The sequence below is a fragment of the Falco biarmicus genome, chromosome 2, assembly GCF_023638135.1.
Source record: "Falco biarmicus isolate bFalBia1 chromosome 2, bFalBia1.pri, whole genome shotgun sequence".
NCBI classification, from domain to species: domain Eukaryota; kingdom Metazoa; phylum Chordata; class Aves; order Falconiformes; family Falconidae; genus Falco; species Falco biarmicus.
In genome coordinates, this window is record NC_079289.1 from 100,766,977 (window position 1) to 100,782,968 (window position 15,992).

The following is a 15,992-nucleotide window of genomic DNA, read 5'->3' on the forward strand; positions in this document are numbered from 1 at the left end:
AAGGACTGGAACATTGACTTGTTTTCCTGACTTCCCGGGAGCCCCTGGGTAAAACTAATCCTATTTTATTTGTTATGTGGATTAACCACCTTATTTTTTTTGCCATGTGCTGTTCCATGTTTTATAAGATTAATTCAACATGTTATAACTAACATGCAATTTGCTACTATGGTTTCACCCAATGGCATTAAACAAATTCGAGTAGTATGCCAAAATGTACAGTCGACAATACAGATTATATAGTTAACACAATAACAATTTAATAGCAAACAAGAATTTGGAAATAATTAACTATTAACAATTCATATAACAATGTAGGCTGATTAAAAATAAAAATAGGATAGCAAAGAAAGAAACTGCCAGAAAAGCATAGATGAGGATATGGCAACACCTTTTATACTTTTCCACCTCCGCCATAAGTTCTTGACATGTGACAGCAGAAAAACGCACCCTCTGCCTAAACAACACGGGGGGGGGGAAAAAAAGGTTTTGATCCCCTTTATAATGAACTATATAGGTTAAATGTTTTGAGAACACTCACCTTACAGAATGTTCAGAGGGGGAAATGTGCATTCTAGACCCTTCTTCCCTGGCAGGTGACACGGCGGTCTGGTGGTGAGAAAACATTACATTGAAAGCAGGGACCTGTCGTTTGACCATAGTGCCATAAATGTTACCCTTAACAGACTTACCGGAGTGGTAAGCTTGGGAAATGGGTCCGGGACTTCATCTGGACACTCAGCAGCCATCTTTTACCACACGAATGATCCCTGTATACCTTTGAACATGCGCATGCGCAATTTTAAACCCCACTGAATGTATTGGAAAAATCTGGAAAGATGGCGCATGCAAAATCCTTATAGTCTAGTCATGATAGTGATGCATGTCAAAAAGGAATGTGTTAAGAAACTATAATATTTGATTTTTGCTGTAAGTATTGTTTTAAGGGTTTTTTTCTAGGTTACCCAACCCTTTTGATTAATTTGAAAACCGTGTGTTAGGCACCCAATAAATTTGATGAACTACTCAACAGCCAGTAAACAACAAATAACAATTTATTAACAAACATGAACTAGAAATTGGATAACGGAATAACAATCCAGCAAAGTCTCATGTAATGCAAAAAACAGACTTCTTCACTCGTGAATCCAGCACAGTCCTGAATAATGTCGGGGTGGTAACTTCTTCAGTTCCCTCCATGATAGCCCGTGCCTGGTCCTTAGTATTTTTCTTCACGAGGTGACAAAAATGAACAGAAACGAATAACAGGTCACATGGTAACTTTGCTGGAAATTAACATTTTTCCTTTGCTTATATAGCGGTCTCTCGCACTTCACTTTGTTACTCCATGAGTTCCACTACTCAGGACAAATTGCGAGGAGGAGATTGCACTCTTCTATACTAATAACTAATGAAAGAAGGGGTCTGTTTCTCTTTCTCTAACAAGGGACCTGTTTATAAGTTATCTGGAGGGAGCGACTAAAAGAAACAAGAATAAGAAACAGATAGTTGACAAGGGCATAAAGTAGCTCAGACCGATAAGAACACTGCAAACTTGCAAGACCATCACATTCCAGGCAAAGGGTGAGAAGTACACCATAAGGAAGACCTACGGCCTTCCTCCCAAAGACCACTGCCCACATGCTGTCCAGGAGACCCCTGCCCACAATTCTTGGAAGAATTTGTGCAAGCGCAAAGGACTGATAAGCTAATTAACATAGGAAGTGAGAGTAGGCAGGTTTAGGTAGTGAATATGTATAGGCGTTAACTGAGTATTTGTTGTTTTATTGTATGAATATGAGAGAGTTCGTCACTTTGGGTGTGCATGACTTTGGTGAAGCGACCCCCCCATGCACCCAGCGCTGCCGAATAAAGATAACCTCCGCTCACTCGAATATTGGTGACTGGTTCTTTAAATCACAACCACTCACACAGCAAGCCCATCAAGTGCCAAGGCACAGCAGCTACCAGCGCTTGTACTAGACAATTCTGAAACACACTGGGGTACACCTACGTTATTTTTTTCCCACTGCAGGTTACGTAAAATCCAATTATGCACAAAGTCTGATTACAAACATGCTACAAAAGCAATTAAAAAAGAAGATTCATAATAAAACAATATCTAATACATAAATAGCAATGAGGAAAACAGAAAGCATGTAACACTTGGTTCTTAGAGGAATCACCTCTAGAACCTGTGGTGAACACCCCATGAAAGGCAAATATATAATATATAAACCTTAAAAAGTTTTAATAGGCAAAAGAAGTCCCAAATTTAACGTGAATTTCCAGAACCACTGGCAGCCTTTCCTGTCCTGAGAAGATTTTGTTTTTCTGTTACTCTGTATAAGCTACTAATAGCATGCTGAGACCTGCATTTGTATTATAAAGTATACGCTGAAAGGAATATAGTGTCAGGTACTCAACATTATAGAAACAGCTGTCACCACTTAACATCTAGATTTCAAACCTGAAAATTGATCACCAATGCAGGAAATCCATTCTCACTCACTCTCTCTCCCTAAGCCAAGAACCTTCAAAGAAACCATTCTTAGTTCTCAGAATGCTTTTTAATTGATGCAAGAACTGGACAGAAATAATTTGCATTTTTTCAACGTCTCACCACATATTCCAGTTTGGCTTTTGCTGTTCGTTATTTTTCAGGTGGCAGAGCAAGCTACCTTTTGTGAATTTTTGGAGAGTGACGTGAACAAGAACAGTAGTAGAAGCTACATATGAAATAGTTTACCATGTTGAAGATGGAAAAAAAAAAAAGTCACAGAAAGCAATGACACCAACACTAGATGGGCAGTATTACCTTTGCTCCTCCGCTCCTTAGCTCAGCAGCTTTCTTTAAAAAAAGAACTATTAAAGTTCAAATACTTTTTTTCTGATAAAAGATCAACCTATAGATACTGATGACATTTGTAAGAGCTTTCCATTTATCACTACAACCCATTTATTTTAAAAACTTCTCTGAATATCAGCTGTGTAACTGTACACAAACTCCTACTTACACATTTCACAATGAGTAGAACAAGTTCTTGTTACTGTCAGCTTTCTCTGAAAGCACATCTTTTTGAACTGCAAAGAGGGCTAATTGCTGGACAGTCACATATTGATGACAGAGGAGACTCCTGAGAGTAATCTGTATTTGATTAACAACTCCAACAGCAGACACAGTTTAGTAGTATAACACAAAAGAAAGCCAAACACACTTTCTGAGATTTCCGTAACATTCTGAGCCTCCTCTTTCCAGCTTACTCCCCTTGCTGGTGTACAGGGCTACAGTTAAACAATGAAATTGTACATTAAACAAAGACATTTTGAACATACCGTATCATCCAACACTCTGCAGACTGCAACTCGCTATGATTTGACACGATACCAACACATTACGGTAGTACTTGACAAACGTGCTCTTTAAATAGATGCCAATAGCCAGCCAGTGCCCTTGAAACTACACTTTGCAGCATACCTGCAGTTTCCTCATGAACATTAACTCCATGTGTTAGCACAAATGCAGTCATCTATTAAACTATCACCTTTATCAGTGCAAAACACTTGACACAGAGAGCAGCCTTTCAGTTTTGCTCTGTTTTATAAATATAAGCAAGCAGCACAGTTTTTTCCACTGTAGTCATGCTAGGTACTCAACACGCTCCAGTACCGGTCCTTGGCTCTATCCAGAACGGTGTTTAGCATGTGCTCTGTGCCACCTGTGAGACTCGACTACGGGGGGATAGAAAAACCAGTATTTTTTAAGTGTGAAGATGGAAGCTGGCACTGCTTTCACCCCAGCTCCCCTCTCAGCTCCTCCGCCCAGACACGCAGCCCGCCCCGCAGCGACCGCCTCAGGGAGCCGAGCCAGGCCCGGCCCCCAACAGCGCCACAGAAGCTGCGGCCTGGCCCAAGGGGACGAGCCCCGCAGCCTCCGGGCTCAGGCCCCCAGCCCAAGCAACGACCGCAGACACGCAACGACCGCAGACACGCAACAACCGCGGCGGCTACCGGGCGCCAGGCGACAGGGCGCCGCGGGCCTCACCCCGCCATTTCCCCTCCCCGGGGGCGGGGCCGGCGCTGACATGGCGGGGCCCGGGCAGTAACCCGGCCCCGGGTCACGTGGTGGACGCGCCGCGCCGCGCCGCGCGCGCTTCCTCCCTCTCCTCCCCCTCCCCCCTCCCCCCCTCCTGTGGGTGGCGCGGGGCCGGGAGGCCTGCACGATCCCAGGGTGCTGTGCGCGGCGTGGGCTCCGCCATCCCGCTGGGAGAGACGGTCTGTGCCGGGGCCCTGCCAGCGAGACGCCGCACCGAGAGCGCGAGGGAGAGGGGGAGAGCGCGAGCCCCGCCGCCGCCGAACGGCCATGCCCGCGCGCAGCCCCTGAGCGAGACCGAGCTGCCCCTCCTCCCCCTCCCCTCCCCCGCGCGGGCGTCCGCCCGCCCGCCCGCATCAGCCGCCGCCGCCGCCAACATGGAGGCCGTGAACGCCTTCAACCAGGAGGTGGGAGCCGGGGAGCGCGGGGGAGGGGAGCGCGGGCCGGGGGGCCGCGGCGGGGCCGGGGGGGTCACGGTGGCCGCCATCGCTCCCCCCCACCCCGCGCTCGGCTTCCGGCTGCGGGCCGCGCGGGCCCGGTGCTGCGCCGCCAGCGGCCTGCGCCGGGGAGGGCCCGGGCAGCGCTCGGCCTGGCTCGGGCCGGGGCCTCCCGCCGGCCCCAGTGGCGGGCGGGGGAGGAGATCGGGTCTCTTGAGTAAAATGGAGGCCAGCGGGGTCAGGCCCGCCGCGGCGGGTGCGGCGGCCGGGAGCGTTCCCCGGGCGACGCCGCAGCCCGGCTTCCCGCACCGGCCGGGGGGCAGAGGCAGCGCTGAGGGACCCGCGGGCCCTCCCGGTGTGCTCCCTCCCCCCCGATTTCCTTCTCGCCCCGCTGAAGAGCGCCCCAGCCGGGGACCCCGTCGCAAGGCGTTCCCGTTGCGTGCGGGTCGTTAAGGCGGGGGAAGCCGCGTTTCAGGGCGCGAGGCACTTTCATATTTCCTCGCAGCGGTTTGGCGAGAGAGCTGCCATGTGAACGGGCAGCACGTAGGGTAGGCTGGAGGTGGAATACCGGGAGGGGAAATTGCGAGGGGACTTGGCTCTTGTGTGGAAACCACGCGTGGGGACGGGACTAAGGGATCGACCCCAGCACTGGGGACACGGGAGGTAGATGGGAAAGCGTAAGGCTTTCAGCTTCCTTTCATGGTGCATGGGAGCTCCCTGTCCTCTTTTGATAATTTTTTTATTATCATTATTCCTTAGTCAGCTAATCGGAATTGGAAACAAAATGGATTGCGATTGGTTTTTTCATAGTATATCACAAAATATCTAACCTCTACTTTATAAAGTGTTTGACACGTAACTTAAAAGGATTCTTAGATTAGGTGACGTTTCCGCCTCAGTTTGACAGTTTGACTTTTGCAGGTCTTGTACGGACTACAGAATGTGCGTATTCACCTTGCAGATAATCAGTTAAAGCTAAGGCAGAACCTATTCCAGAATGTTTAATGCGTTTTGAAGGTTAGGTTGCTGTGCGTGCTTGCTGAACAGAAACAGGAAAAATGGCAGGCTACTCTCATGTGATGAAGTCATGCTGTGTAAAGTTCACTCTCTGCAACTGCTTGTCATATACACATGCACAACTGAAAAATCGGCTCATCCTTAACAAAATTATATAAGTACAAAGCGAAAAGTAGATAGCATATGCCTCCTGTTAATGGTTTTATTCTTTATTTGCCCATGTTATGGGTGTATTGTGCTGTTTCCAGTACACCCGTGCTGTGTGTGTATTGTGCTGTGGTATGGAAGGGTACAAGGCAATCTTGCCAAATGCATTAAAATAGAATTGCACGCGTGCGGGATTGTCAATTTTCATGTAAACAGAGGACAGAAATATTTTTACCTGACCAAATATAAACAGAAGTTTTAGCAGGTGATTACGTTCATGTCATTCATTTCAACATGGTGCTACCTGATAAAACTTAGTGTTTCTCAAACAATAAAACCCACTTCTGCTGCTGTTCCGGTGGTGAAAGTATATATGATTTTAGAGTCAAAGCAGTGTTTCATGGTATTCTGTGACTAATCCCTGTTTTAGAAGTGGGCATGTTTTATTTCATGTATTTTCATCTCAGATGTAGTAGAAGTATGTTACTTTTCTTCAATACAATCAGAAATACTGAGTGAAATTCTGATGGCTGGCAGCTGAGAGGTGGTAAACCACTGGATTTTATTTGGACATCAGTTATGGGGAAGAAAAACTATACTTGCTAAAATGCCCATTCTGCAATCATTTGTATGTATGACTGGTTGCAAATGACTACCTATGTGTAAAGCTAGCATGTTAATAGATTCAAGGTTTGTGTAATTACTGTCCTGTTCTCAGAAGATGTGTTTATGATACTAGCTAAGAACTTAAAGTCCAGATCTTAAACTGTTCTCTTAGCTTTCCAGCATGTGTTGCCTGAAGCTGTGCATGCAAACCAATACATACTGAAATAAAGTGTGAGGAGGGTAAGATTTACAGTCAGATATTGTTCCATTTCTGGGCTCAGTGAAAGCAGAGAAAGTGAAAGAACTGTTTTACAAAAGCTCTCAACGTTCCTCACAGAATGGTGGGAATAGCGCACGCTAGTGAGTGTGTGAGAACTCATTTTGTCTGGAAGACGTCTTACAATGTGTAGACGTTGTGAGGACTACAGAAGTACCAGTCTCTGTTCAGTGAATATGTGATTATTTTATTGAGAATGGAATAGCTTCAACAGTGAAGACTGGGGCATCTACAGAATATACTGTAGGTCAAGAATTCCTGAACTTGCTGGCTGTACAATACCACTGTAGACAGAGAATTGTGGTTTTACAATAGCAAATTAATCTGCAGTAGGCACAAGTTTTGTGCTGGACTTCCCATGGATGTTAGAGGTGATGTGCTTCTGGCTTTACCGTCTCTTATGTGGAGGTGGCAGCTGTCAGCTTTTTGCCAGTCTGCATGTGCTGCTTCAAGTGATGGGATGGTTTGGGATTTTTTAGGGTGGGTTTGGTGATTACAGCAATTTCTTGCGTGGTGGGAGGTCCGAGTTCTAATCATGGCTGTAAATTAGGCATTTTCTAAGCTATTAGGTTAGTATCTGTCTTCTCAGACAAGAGCTTGGGGAGGAAGAGAAGAACGTCAGCAACACTTTGATTTATGCAATTTGAACTGTTTTGTTTTGGTTGAATCTGTTCATCCCCTCCAGTAGAAACCATTAGTAGTTTTGTGTGACTTAGGTTCCAATTCTGCTTGGAAGTTCAGTTTCTGCCCTTTGGGTTATAGGCTTCTGACAGTATGTATGATTATGTTGCAGTGAAATAACAAGTTTCTGCCTGTCAGCTAATTGTGATAAGTATATGGTCCTAGCTGCCCATGTGAATTGTGAGGTAAAACTTAGAGAGGTTTGAGCTAGCATTACACTTAGTAATTGTGGCAAGCTGGGAGAGAACACTTAAGAGTCAATTAGTTTGGCTCTGGCAATGGGTGGTAACTTACACGGCTTGCGTAATTTGATCGTGTTTGATTGTGTTGCCCATTGCTGTAGTCCTGTTCTTTGTACCTATATTTGAATGCAAGTTTACCAGTAAGTGTACCTCTTAAAAAGTCTCATTTTCCTACAGGAGCAAGCACATTTTTTGTGTTGACCAAACATGTACAGCTGGATAAAAATAAAGCAGCAAACTCTAAGCAGATATTACCAACCAAATAATTGGAATTTGACAGTTATGTAGTATAGTATATTTTCCCTGAGGAAATTAGTTCAAACTGTATCCTGGAAGAATGAGTTAGAATTCATGTACTGTTAGGTGTATATGTTGTGTTAAATTAATAGTAAAGTGTAAGTAAATCACAAAAGAGAGCCTGGTAATGGTGCAAAACCTTGTTACCTTTTAAGAAAACAAGTAAACATTTTCCTAAAAAACCCCTCCAAACTCCAAAACCATGGTTTATAAAGGTTTTAATCCTTTTCATATTTTAGTTTAGGGGATATGTGTTTTCTGTAATCTGAAGAAGTTGAGGGATAGTTTACTGGTTATAAAAGTTAGAAAGAGAGATTTATTCACGGTCTTGCTGCTGGAAGTAGAATAAAGTCAAATTTCCTATTTTGTAATCATATATTTGTATTGAGTAATGCAGTATATTCACCTAATTGTGTGTCTCACGTTGGTAATAGTTAATCTGTACCACTGAAACAATTGATATCCCACTTGAGCATGCCTAGATCACAAACAGGGTAGATATTTTGTGGGCTGTTTATTTAAAGTTAGAACTGCAGTTTTCTTCTTTACTATTTATCCATATTCAGTGAACTGAGCAGTTGCATTTTGGTCTAGTATAGCTATCTTATGCTGATGGTAAGACTTCAGTTTGCATGTTCTACTACAATCTGTTGCTCCCTGTTCTTCCCCTGCCCTCTCCAGGTTCTATAAATAGAGTTTAGCAGGATATCCTTCACAGTGGCTCTTGAGTGGTTACTGGAACTCATGAATCCCAGTTTGATTCCCTCTCTTGTATGGCAAAGCAGCAAGGACCTGACTACCAGTATCTGTGGTTGGAGGAAAGATTAACGTAGTCTTTTGTGAATTTTGGCACCCTTTGTCTCTTTAAGAAAACAGTGAAAACTGCTACCTGTTGTAGCTGCCTAAAAATATTCCTGTTTTCCAGTAGGTGCAAAAGGCTGTATTTCTAAGTTAGTGCTGCCTCCCAGATGTCCTCGGAGAGTGCTTAAGCAGCAGTTCAAGTGCTATTTGGATGGGGTAGAGGGAGAGAAAGATAGGGGAGTGCTGCTAGAGTTTTAGAGTGAGTTCAGTCCCTTTCCTAAACTGTGAGACCCAGACCAAAATGACGTCTGAAGTAGTGTGCAGCTCTTTTGGGATGGAAATTGCTTTGTTGCTTTTATGACTGTATCATGGTAATTGAAGGGTCTTCTTTGCTGTGATGAAAGAGCTGTGTCTTGCTACTGGACTGAACTGTTTCCAGGAATACTGAAAGCTGTGGCATTCTAGTAGAGAATTCATGGTAAGAGAAGAAATGCGATGAACAGCTTTCCAGGAGACATGCTGGACTTCTGAGCACAGCACTGATCCTAAGAGGCAGTTAAATTTCAAAAATATTTGTGTAGAAAATAAAATTCTGTTCTGTGTACTTTTATGATGTTATTTTCATATGAGTGTCTTTTGTAAAGATGTTTCTTCCCATCCCAGTGATTCAGAATTTGTGAATGGTCTTTCTAGGCCACAGAAGTAGCTTAGCTGATGAAGTACTGTTTAGCTTCATTGCCTGGGGTTCATATCTGGTCTAGTTTAAATCTCACTTTATTTTCCGAAGAATGTAGCCTGATGGCCGTGAATTCTGTGGTGATCTTTTACCTTCTGCAGCACCTAATACTTGATATGCTGGAGAGGTGATGGTCAAGCATTTAAAACTTACACTGATCCTCTGAGACATAGCTTAACAGAAGTTTAGCAGACATCATTATCTTTTTCCTTTTCTTAGTAGCTCAAGGAGGAGTGGGGACCTGAAGGGGAAAGGAACCAATGAATTATATAGGGGAAGGAAAATGTATGTAGCTGACAAATCTTTGGACCTGCATGTATTATTTAAAACATCTACCTTTTAAAGATCTGATCATGCATTAATAGCAGTGGTGTTTTGATAACAAAATAGTATGGTATCTGTGCTTGTTAGTATGCCTTCCATCATCCTTTTTTTTCTGTAGGCACATGAACAAATAGCTGCAATTAATTGCCTCTAAGTGACTTGTAGGGTGATTTCTAAATGCATAAATAAAATACATTACAAAAAAATAATGAATGTACAGAGTACTGACCGTGTCATATGTGTATACAGAGCCTGCTTAGGGGAATGTTCTTGGACACCTAAGACTTGAAATTGTTGAGGGCATGTTAGACTGCTCTGTGAAAACTGGAGAAAGGAAAAATTGTACGAGAGTATTGTTAACAGTGACTTGAGTGCTCAATATCCGCTAATCACTAAACACTGTGTTTCTTTCAGTAGATCATGCTTCTATCTGTGCTGCTTCTTTTCTGTGGCTTTTATTTAGTAAGTATATAAAATGGAGTTGTAGCTCTTTATTTGTAAATAGAGGCTTTTTTATGGCAGAGGAACTTAAGCAAGCGAGCAAAGCCAGGGATGTCAGTTCAAGTCTCGAAAGGTATTTTTAACTTCTTACTATGTTATCTCATGCTTAAAACAGATGAATAGACTTAAGGTCATACACCAGGCTTGAGACACCCAAAGGATATCAGCCTGGTCTTTTTCCTTCTGTGCCAATGGGATAAGTCTCACTGGATGACACTGTCACTTTTTTCTTAGTAGTTTCAGGTTTGGAAAGTATATGATCTGCCTTTTTCTCTGACCATGTGTCTTAGTTTTTCCCTTGGCACTCTTGTTTCTTCTCTGCTGGCATGCACACATCACTGTCTGGTTTTGCTTTTCTTGTAATGAATTCAGTCATGAAGTGAAGCTGATAGTATTCCTGCATTTCAGCTTGCTCTTGTTCTGAAGACATGCAGTGCCCAGACATGCTTTCTTTTTAGGATTCTGAGGTAAGGCTGTGGGTAAATTTGAAAAGTGGTTCTCCCCTTTGCTTCAGAAACCCATAGTTGTAGGTTTCTGTTTAAAATAGACCCTGAAAGGGCATTAATTGTAGGATGACAGAAATTAATAATTTGCTGCTTCAAAGACTGAAAACTAAAGGCTGTCATCCTGTTCCTTCTCCCATTTCCCACCTCTCTTAGTACACCTCACTCTGGGCTTGTGAACTGGAGCAGGTTCTAAAGTTTGAGTTGGAAGGCTGTCTTGGTTCACTCCTGCCACATGTTTTCTATAGTACTTCTGTACTTTATATCGAATTTTAATTTGGGGGTGGTTGCTAGCATGCTCTTCAAATGGCAAGGCAATATGGTTAGTCTCCCTTTTGCTATCTGCTGTGGTTTAATGAGTGGCTCATCTTTGTTATTTAATTGCATTTATTAGCCTGAAATTGAGCATGTGAATTTTCTGCCTTTGAGATTCTTGGCTTTGTAGATACTTTGTCCTGTACATCTGTACTTTTGTGGAAAGTACACAGAAATAGTCTTGAATCAGTATTTTGTATTGTCTTGCGTTTAATAGGCTTTTTAATACCACCACTTTTTTGTAGTACATGGGTTGATACAAAGCAACAAAGAAATGATTCCTTGTCAGAACATGTGCAGCTACAGTGCACAGATTTTCAAATACAGGGAGGGAGGGAGGTTCCAGAAATGTTTGGAAATTTTTAATTGAAATGGTATCCTAAGCTAGGGCTTGTGTAAAACAACGGGGTTTTTTTTATACTACTTTCAACAGGCGAGACTATTATAACTGAAATAGGAAAGTTTTTCTTACGGCCTTTTGCCTTAATGATTTTGATGATGTTTTGTGGCTGTGTCGTTCTACAAGTTTTTCTGCATTAGTTTTTCCTTGTGTGTAAAAGAGTCCATGCAGACAGCAGAAGAATTCTTAAAACTACTGAAATTATCAAAACTGAATAAAGTCCTGAATAGTCCTTGGATTAATTATTATTAGTTTCACTTCGTTTCTTTTCCCCTGGTGTCTCTTGCCCTATGTGAACAGGATACCCTGGGTGGTTTTCATTGCCAAATGAGTGGATTTGGGGCAGCAGGTAGTAGAAGTTGAGGCAGAGCTAAATTCCTGCTTTTTTCTTCAGGCAGTGGTGTTACTGTATGGGAAAGGAAGCTAAGAAACAACCAGGGGCTGGTTTGTGATGAGTTTTTTTTCCTCCAACACCAAGTTATGGTCAGTAAAAACAGCAAGTCATTTCTATCAGGTCAAGTTTTACAGGGCAGAGCATTCCAGGGACTGGCTCCTGTTGTGAGGCAGTACACTGGAAACACTCTCAAGCTGCAAATTATCATTGCCTTTGTTACATTCATCACATTTCTTTTATTTTTCAAAATAAAGTGTAAATTTTTGTCTAGGTTGTTTCTTGAGCTGATCATGGTGGCCTTTGGGGGAATTAGATGTATTACTGGAAGGATGGTCCTCTGAAAGTAGGTTTGGCGTTTGGTTTTTTTATATGTTGGTTTGGGAAATGGGTATGAAAGAAGACCCAAGTCTGATTGAACATATTATATTACATATGCAAATATAAAGTACATGGTGTCTTACTGAACAGTTTCCCCTTCTAACAGTTAAAATCCATGAGGATCTAGTAAGGTTGTTAAATTTTAGATTTACCCATCTTTAAAACATGGTTTGGACACATGTAACTATGATACTGAAAATTAATTAAAAATCGGCTTTAAAATAGTCATTTGGTAATCTAAAATCATAAGAAAATTTAAAAAGGCAACAAGGCTTTGATGCGCTATTCCAAGAGATAGTGATGGGGGTGTGTGTGAAGAGAGGACAGAATACATATATATACGCACACATATATATACATACGTACGTGTGTGTGTGTGTGTGTGAATATACTTTCATGTATAAAAATATTTGGTACTTGATTTGATGCATGTTGCAGATGTAGTTCATCCTGAACTGGAAATATCTATGTGTACTGACCTCATTGCTTTTACTATGTTTTTGTCACTGTTGCCCAGAGTGCTGTCTGTAACAGCAAAGGAACAATTTACAGTGATCTGCTCAGTCCTGTTGTTCCAAAGCTCTTGTTTATTCCTGCTCTATTAGCCCAAGTTTCAACCTTTCATGTTCATTAATTTAATGACTTCTCTAACCTAGCATATTCTTTATTGCATCCTCCCTGGCTACTTCAGTGCATCTAGCTGATTTCCCTTTTCCCTGCCCTCTGGCAGTTTCTCCTTGTATTTTTTCCCCCCTTTCTCCCCTGTTGCAACGTCATGCCTGGGATACCTTTCAAGGCACTTCTTTTTATTTTTTGCTGCCACTTGTTCATTGTCATCTTCTGTCCTGCTATGAGCTCTTCCACCTGGTTCTCTCCAGTTGTGTTCCTGAAATATAAATGCTGAAGTGCTGCATTCATGCTGTGTTCTTTGTTCTTGATACGTGGGACTGGCTGCTTTTTCTGGAGGACCAGTTGCTTCTTGGTGTGTAAAGGAAAGGATATGGAGTGCTTGTCTTACTGTTGTTGGCTCCTTTATTCCTTCTGTGCCTCATTTGTTAAGCTTCCTGGTGGTTTGTTTGTGGGTGTTGGGTTTTGGAATTTTATTTTTTGTGTGTCTTTCATTACCTCTTAAAACAGATTTTCCTGAGTTTTAATAATAGCAATGACTTTATTCATCAAGAGTTTTTGCACTTATTCTAAAGGAATGTAATTCGAAATTGAAATTAAGCTGTTTCAAAGAAAACAAGTCAACTCACAGGCACCCCTCTCCTTCTGTCTTTTATCGTGACAGTTTTTATTTGTCCATACTGTGATTTCTCAGCAAGCAGGGATGTTACCTGAAGTATGTCTTGCAGCTTGGATGACTTTAAAAATCAAATATTCTGGCACTAGAACTTGCCTTTTATGGATATTAGCAATGGAAAGTCAATGGTCTTGACTTGACGTTGGTGTTGAAAAAGGTTACCACTGTCTCGGAAGGACGATTTTTCTTCTTTCAAATCTAGAACAAGAAATGAATCAAGAAAGTAAATACCTTCATGCCTGCGCTTTGTGTTTTATTAGTGTAAGGCTTTCCATTTTGTATTGCTGAAAGTCTTGTTATCACTTTACGTGCCTTTAAATATCTGACCAATTTTTTTTTTATCTTATGCATTGTTTTTTTCCTTAACTGAGACAGTGGATAAATCTAAGTTGGTCACTTCACAAGTATCTTGGAGCTTTAAATTAACAACAAAATATATATATATAAATTTTTAAATTACATCTAACTTTCCATTGCACTGTCAAATTAAGATAATTTTATTGTCCTATTTTGCTTTGTGACAAATTTATTACATTTTTTGCTAGTATTCAAAGGCTCTATTTTTTATGTAATTGTGAAGAGAGGAAAATCAAATTATGTAATGCAAACCCATTTTTCTATGATTTGTGGGGAATATTCCAAGGGTAAAAATGATGATGTGTATGAAGGAAATGTTGAAGATCTCTATGCTTTTTTGCGTTGTACAAATCATGACAATATAATGATTCTACCTTTAGTAAGCCACAGCTTAAATAAGAAATAAAGTTTATTGGAAGAATAGACAGTAATAAGTAATGAAGGAGAGCACCTCACCATTAGCTGTGATATAGAAGGAAGAATTAAAAGGTAGTTCTGGGGTGTCCTGGCTTCTCTTTCTGCTTGGAAGATGGGAAGGAAGATTGTAGAAGAGAGAATGATCCTGACAAACCAGTGTGGATTATGCTTCCAGGTCTAGTGACTAGTAGAACAGAAGTGTGCACAGTATACCGTAAAAATCTAGTGTAGCATACAGTAGTTTTTGCAACTGGTTATTTTATGATGTGGAATTACAACAGCAGCTTATGGAGTATATAGAATGTGCTGTAGATCTAGAGTAGGCAGAGTGGTCTGGAAGTGGTGAAATGCACATTGCATTTTGGTGTGTTCTGTTCATGAAGATAATCATGCATGCTTATGAGTGCCAGACTGTAGGGCTGTTATTTAAAAACAAACTTCCCCAAATCCCTTATTTCCCCATTTTCTTAAAATCCTCTACAGAAGGCAAAATACCGTAAGAATGTCACAGCTGTTCAGGTGGTGCTGGGGTCCTGAGGAAGACTTATCCCTCTTCCCTCAACTTTCTGTGTTCAGCTCTTTGTGGATTTTTCATCAGCTCTGACAGTTCTGTGTGCACATTTTAGTTTATCTCAGTTTCTGAAATGTGAAACTAACACTTTTCAGAGTTAGGGGTCAATACTGGAAGACAGAGTGGCGTCTTTTCTAAATGCCTAGGTTCTAGACTTTTTGAAAGTGGTTTGTAATAAATTTCCTCACATAAGATGTAAGTCATGGTGATGATGCTATTTGTGAAAATGAAGTTTGGGGTTGGGTTTTTTTTTTTTTTTTTTGCGTAGTGTCACACTTCCAGATTTGAAGAGCTGAACATCCTACCTGTATCCTACATGTTTTGAAGATAGAATATACTTTCTGTGAATTCAGACTTTAAAAAAAAAATAAAATAATGAAATCTAGTACTGCAGAATCCCTTTTTGTGCTTAATGGTCTTAATAGCACTCTTAACTTCTGGTATGATTAAAACTCTTTGAAATAGTGTGTCTGTGCTATGTTTATAGAAATGAGATCAGAATTATTCTGTAAGTCAGAGTCACAGAATGCTTCAAACTACCATCTGTAAAGACTGGTAACTTCTAAAAACTTTGTCTTTGGGGACTTCACTTTTCCACTGAGTGACATTAATATGGAGAATAGTGCAGAGGATTCTCCAAAACAGTTAGTGCAGTTATTTTGATAATAATGTGGTATCCTCATAGCAAATGAAATGAGGAGCATCTCCAATAAAGACCTTTGCTGTGCCTATATATAGCAAGGTAATTTCAAACCTTTGTATTGATTTGATCATCTTGATGCATGAAAGTTGTCATACTTTTATGCACATTATTTTAAGATTATAGGATTGTGTCAGTCTAGCCATCTGTAGGACCATCCTAATATTTCTCTTTGGTAAGCAGATACACACACTAATTTAAATCAAGCTGCAGTTATTTCTGTTTTATATTGTTTTTGCAAAATATCAAGTTCCCATACCATAAGTTAGCAGTGCCTGTAACCATGGGTTAGCAGGTACTGATTTTTAGAACCAAATAAAACTTTGAGAGCAGCCTTATGTAAATTTTGTACATCAGTGAGTATGGGTTAGTTCATAAGAAAGATAGATTTGAACATTGCCTAGAAAGGTCTGCCTGTTAGTCTCAAGGACCTGCCAGCATTGTGGCAATACATCGTATGCAATGTCAGTAATCAATTGGTTGTCTGAAATGTTG

The 15,992-nt window shown here is 41.3% G+C and overlaps 1 protein-coding gene and 1 long non-coding RNA gene across 4 annotated transcripts in view; one reads left to right on the forward strand and one right to left on the reverse strand.

The window, feature by feature from the left end:
- Nucleotides 1-1,039: 1,039 nt before the first annotated feature.
- LOC130145310 (uncharacterized) lies at nucleotides 1,040-3,969 on the reverse strand. The gene is made up of 2 exons (XR_008820474.1): nucleotides 2,015-3,969; nucleotides 1,040-1,230 (listed from the first exon to the last, which is right to left on the reverse strand). It is a non-coding gene; the product is annotated as an uncharacterized LOC130145310 (long non-coding RNA).
- Nucleotides 3,970-4,186: 217 nt separating this feature from the next.
- Nucleotides 4,187-15,992, forward strand: part of SCAF4 (SR-related CTD associated factor 4) — a 47,070-nt gene continuing 35,264 nt past the window's right edge. For 2 of the 3 annotated variants that reach the window (XM_056326946.1, XM_056326949.1), the window contains exon 1: nucleotides 4,188-4,500. In XM_056326946.1, coding sequence (XP_056182921.1) covers nucleotides 4,471-4,500 — 30 coding nt within the window. In that variant the 5' untranslated portion in view covers nucleotides 4,188-4,470. Of the gene's footprint in view, nucleotides 4,501-15,992 lie in introns of all 3 variants that reach the window. The other variant, XM_056326947.1, reaches the window with a different exon arrangement.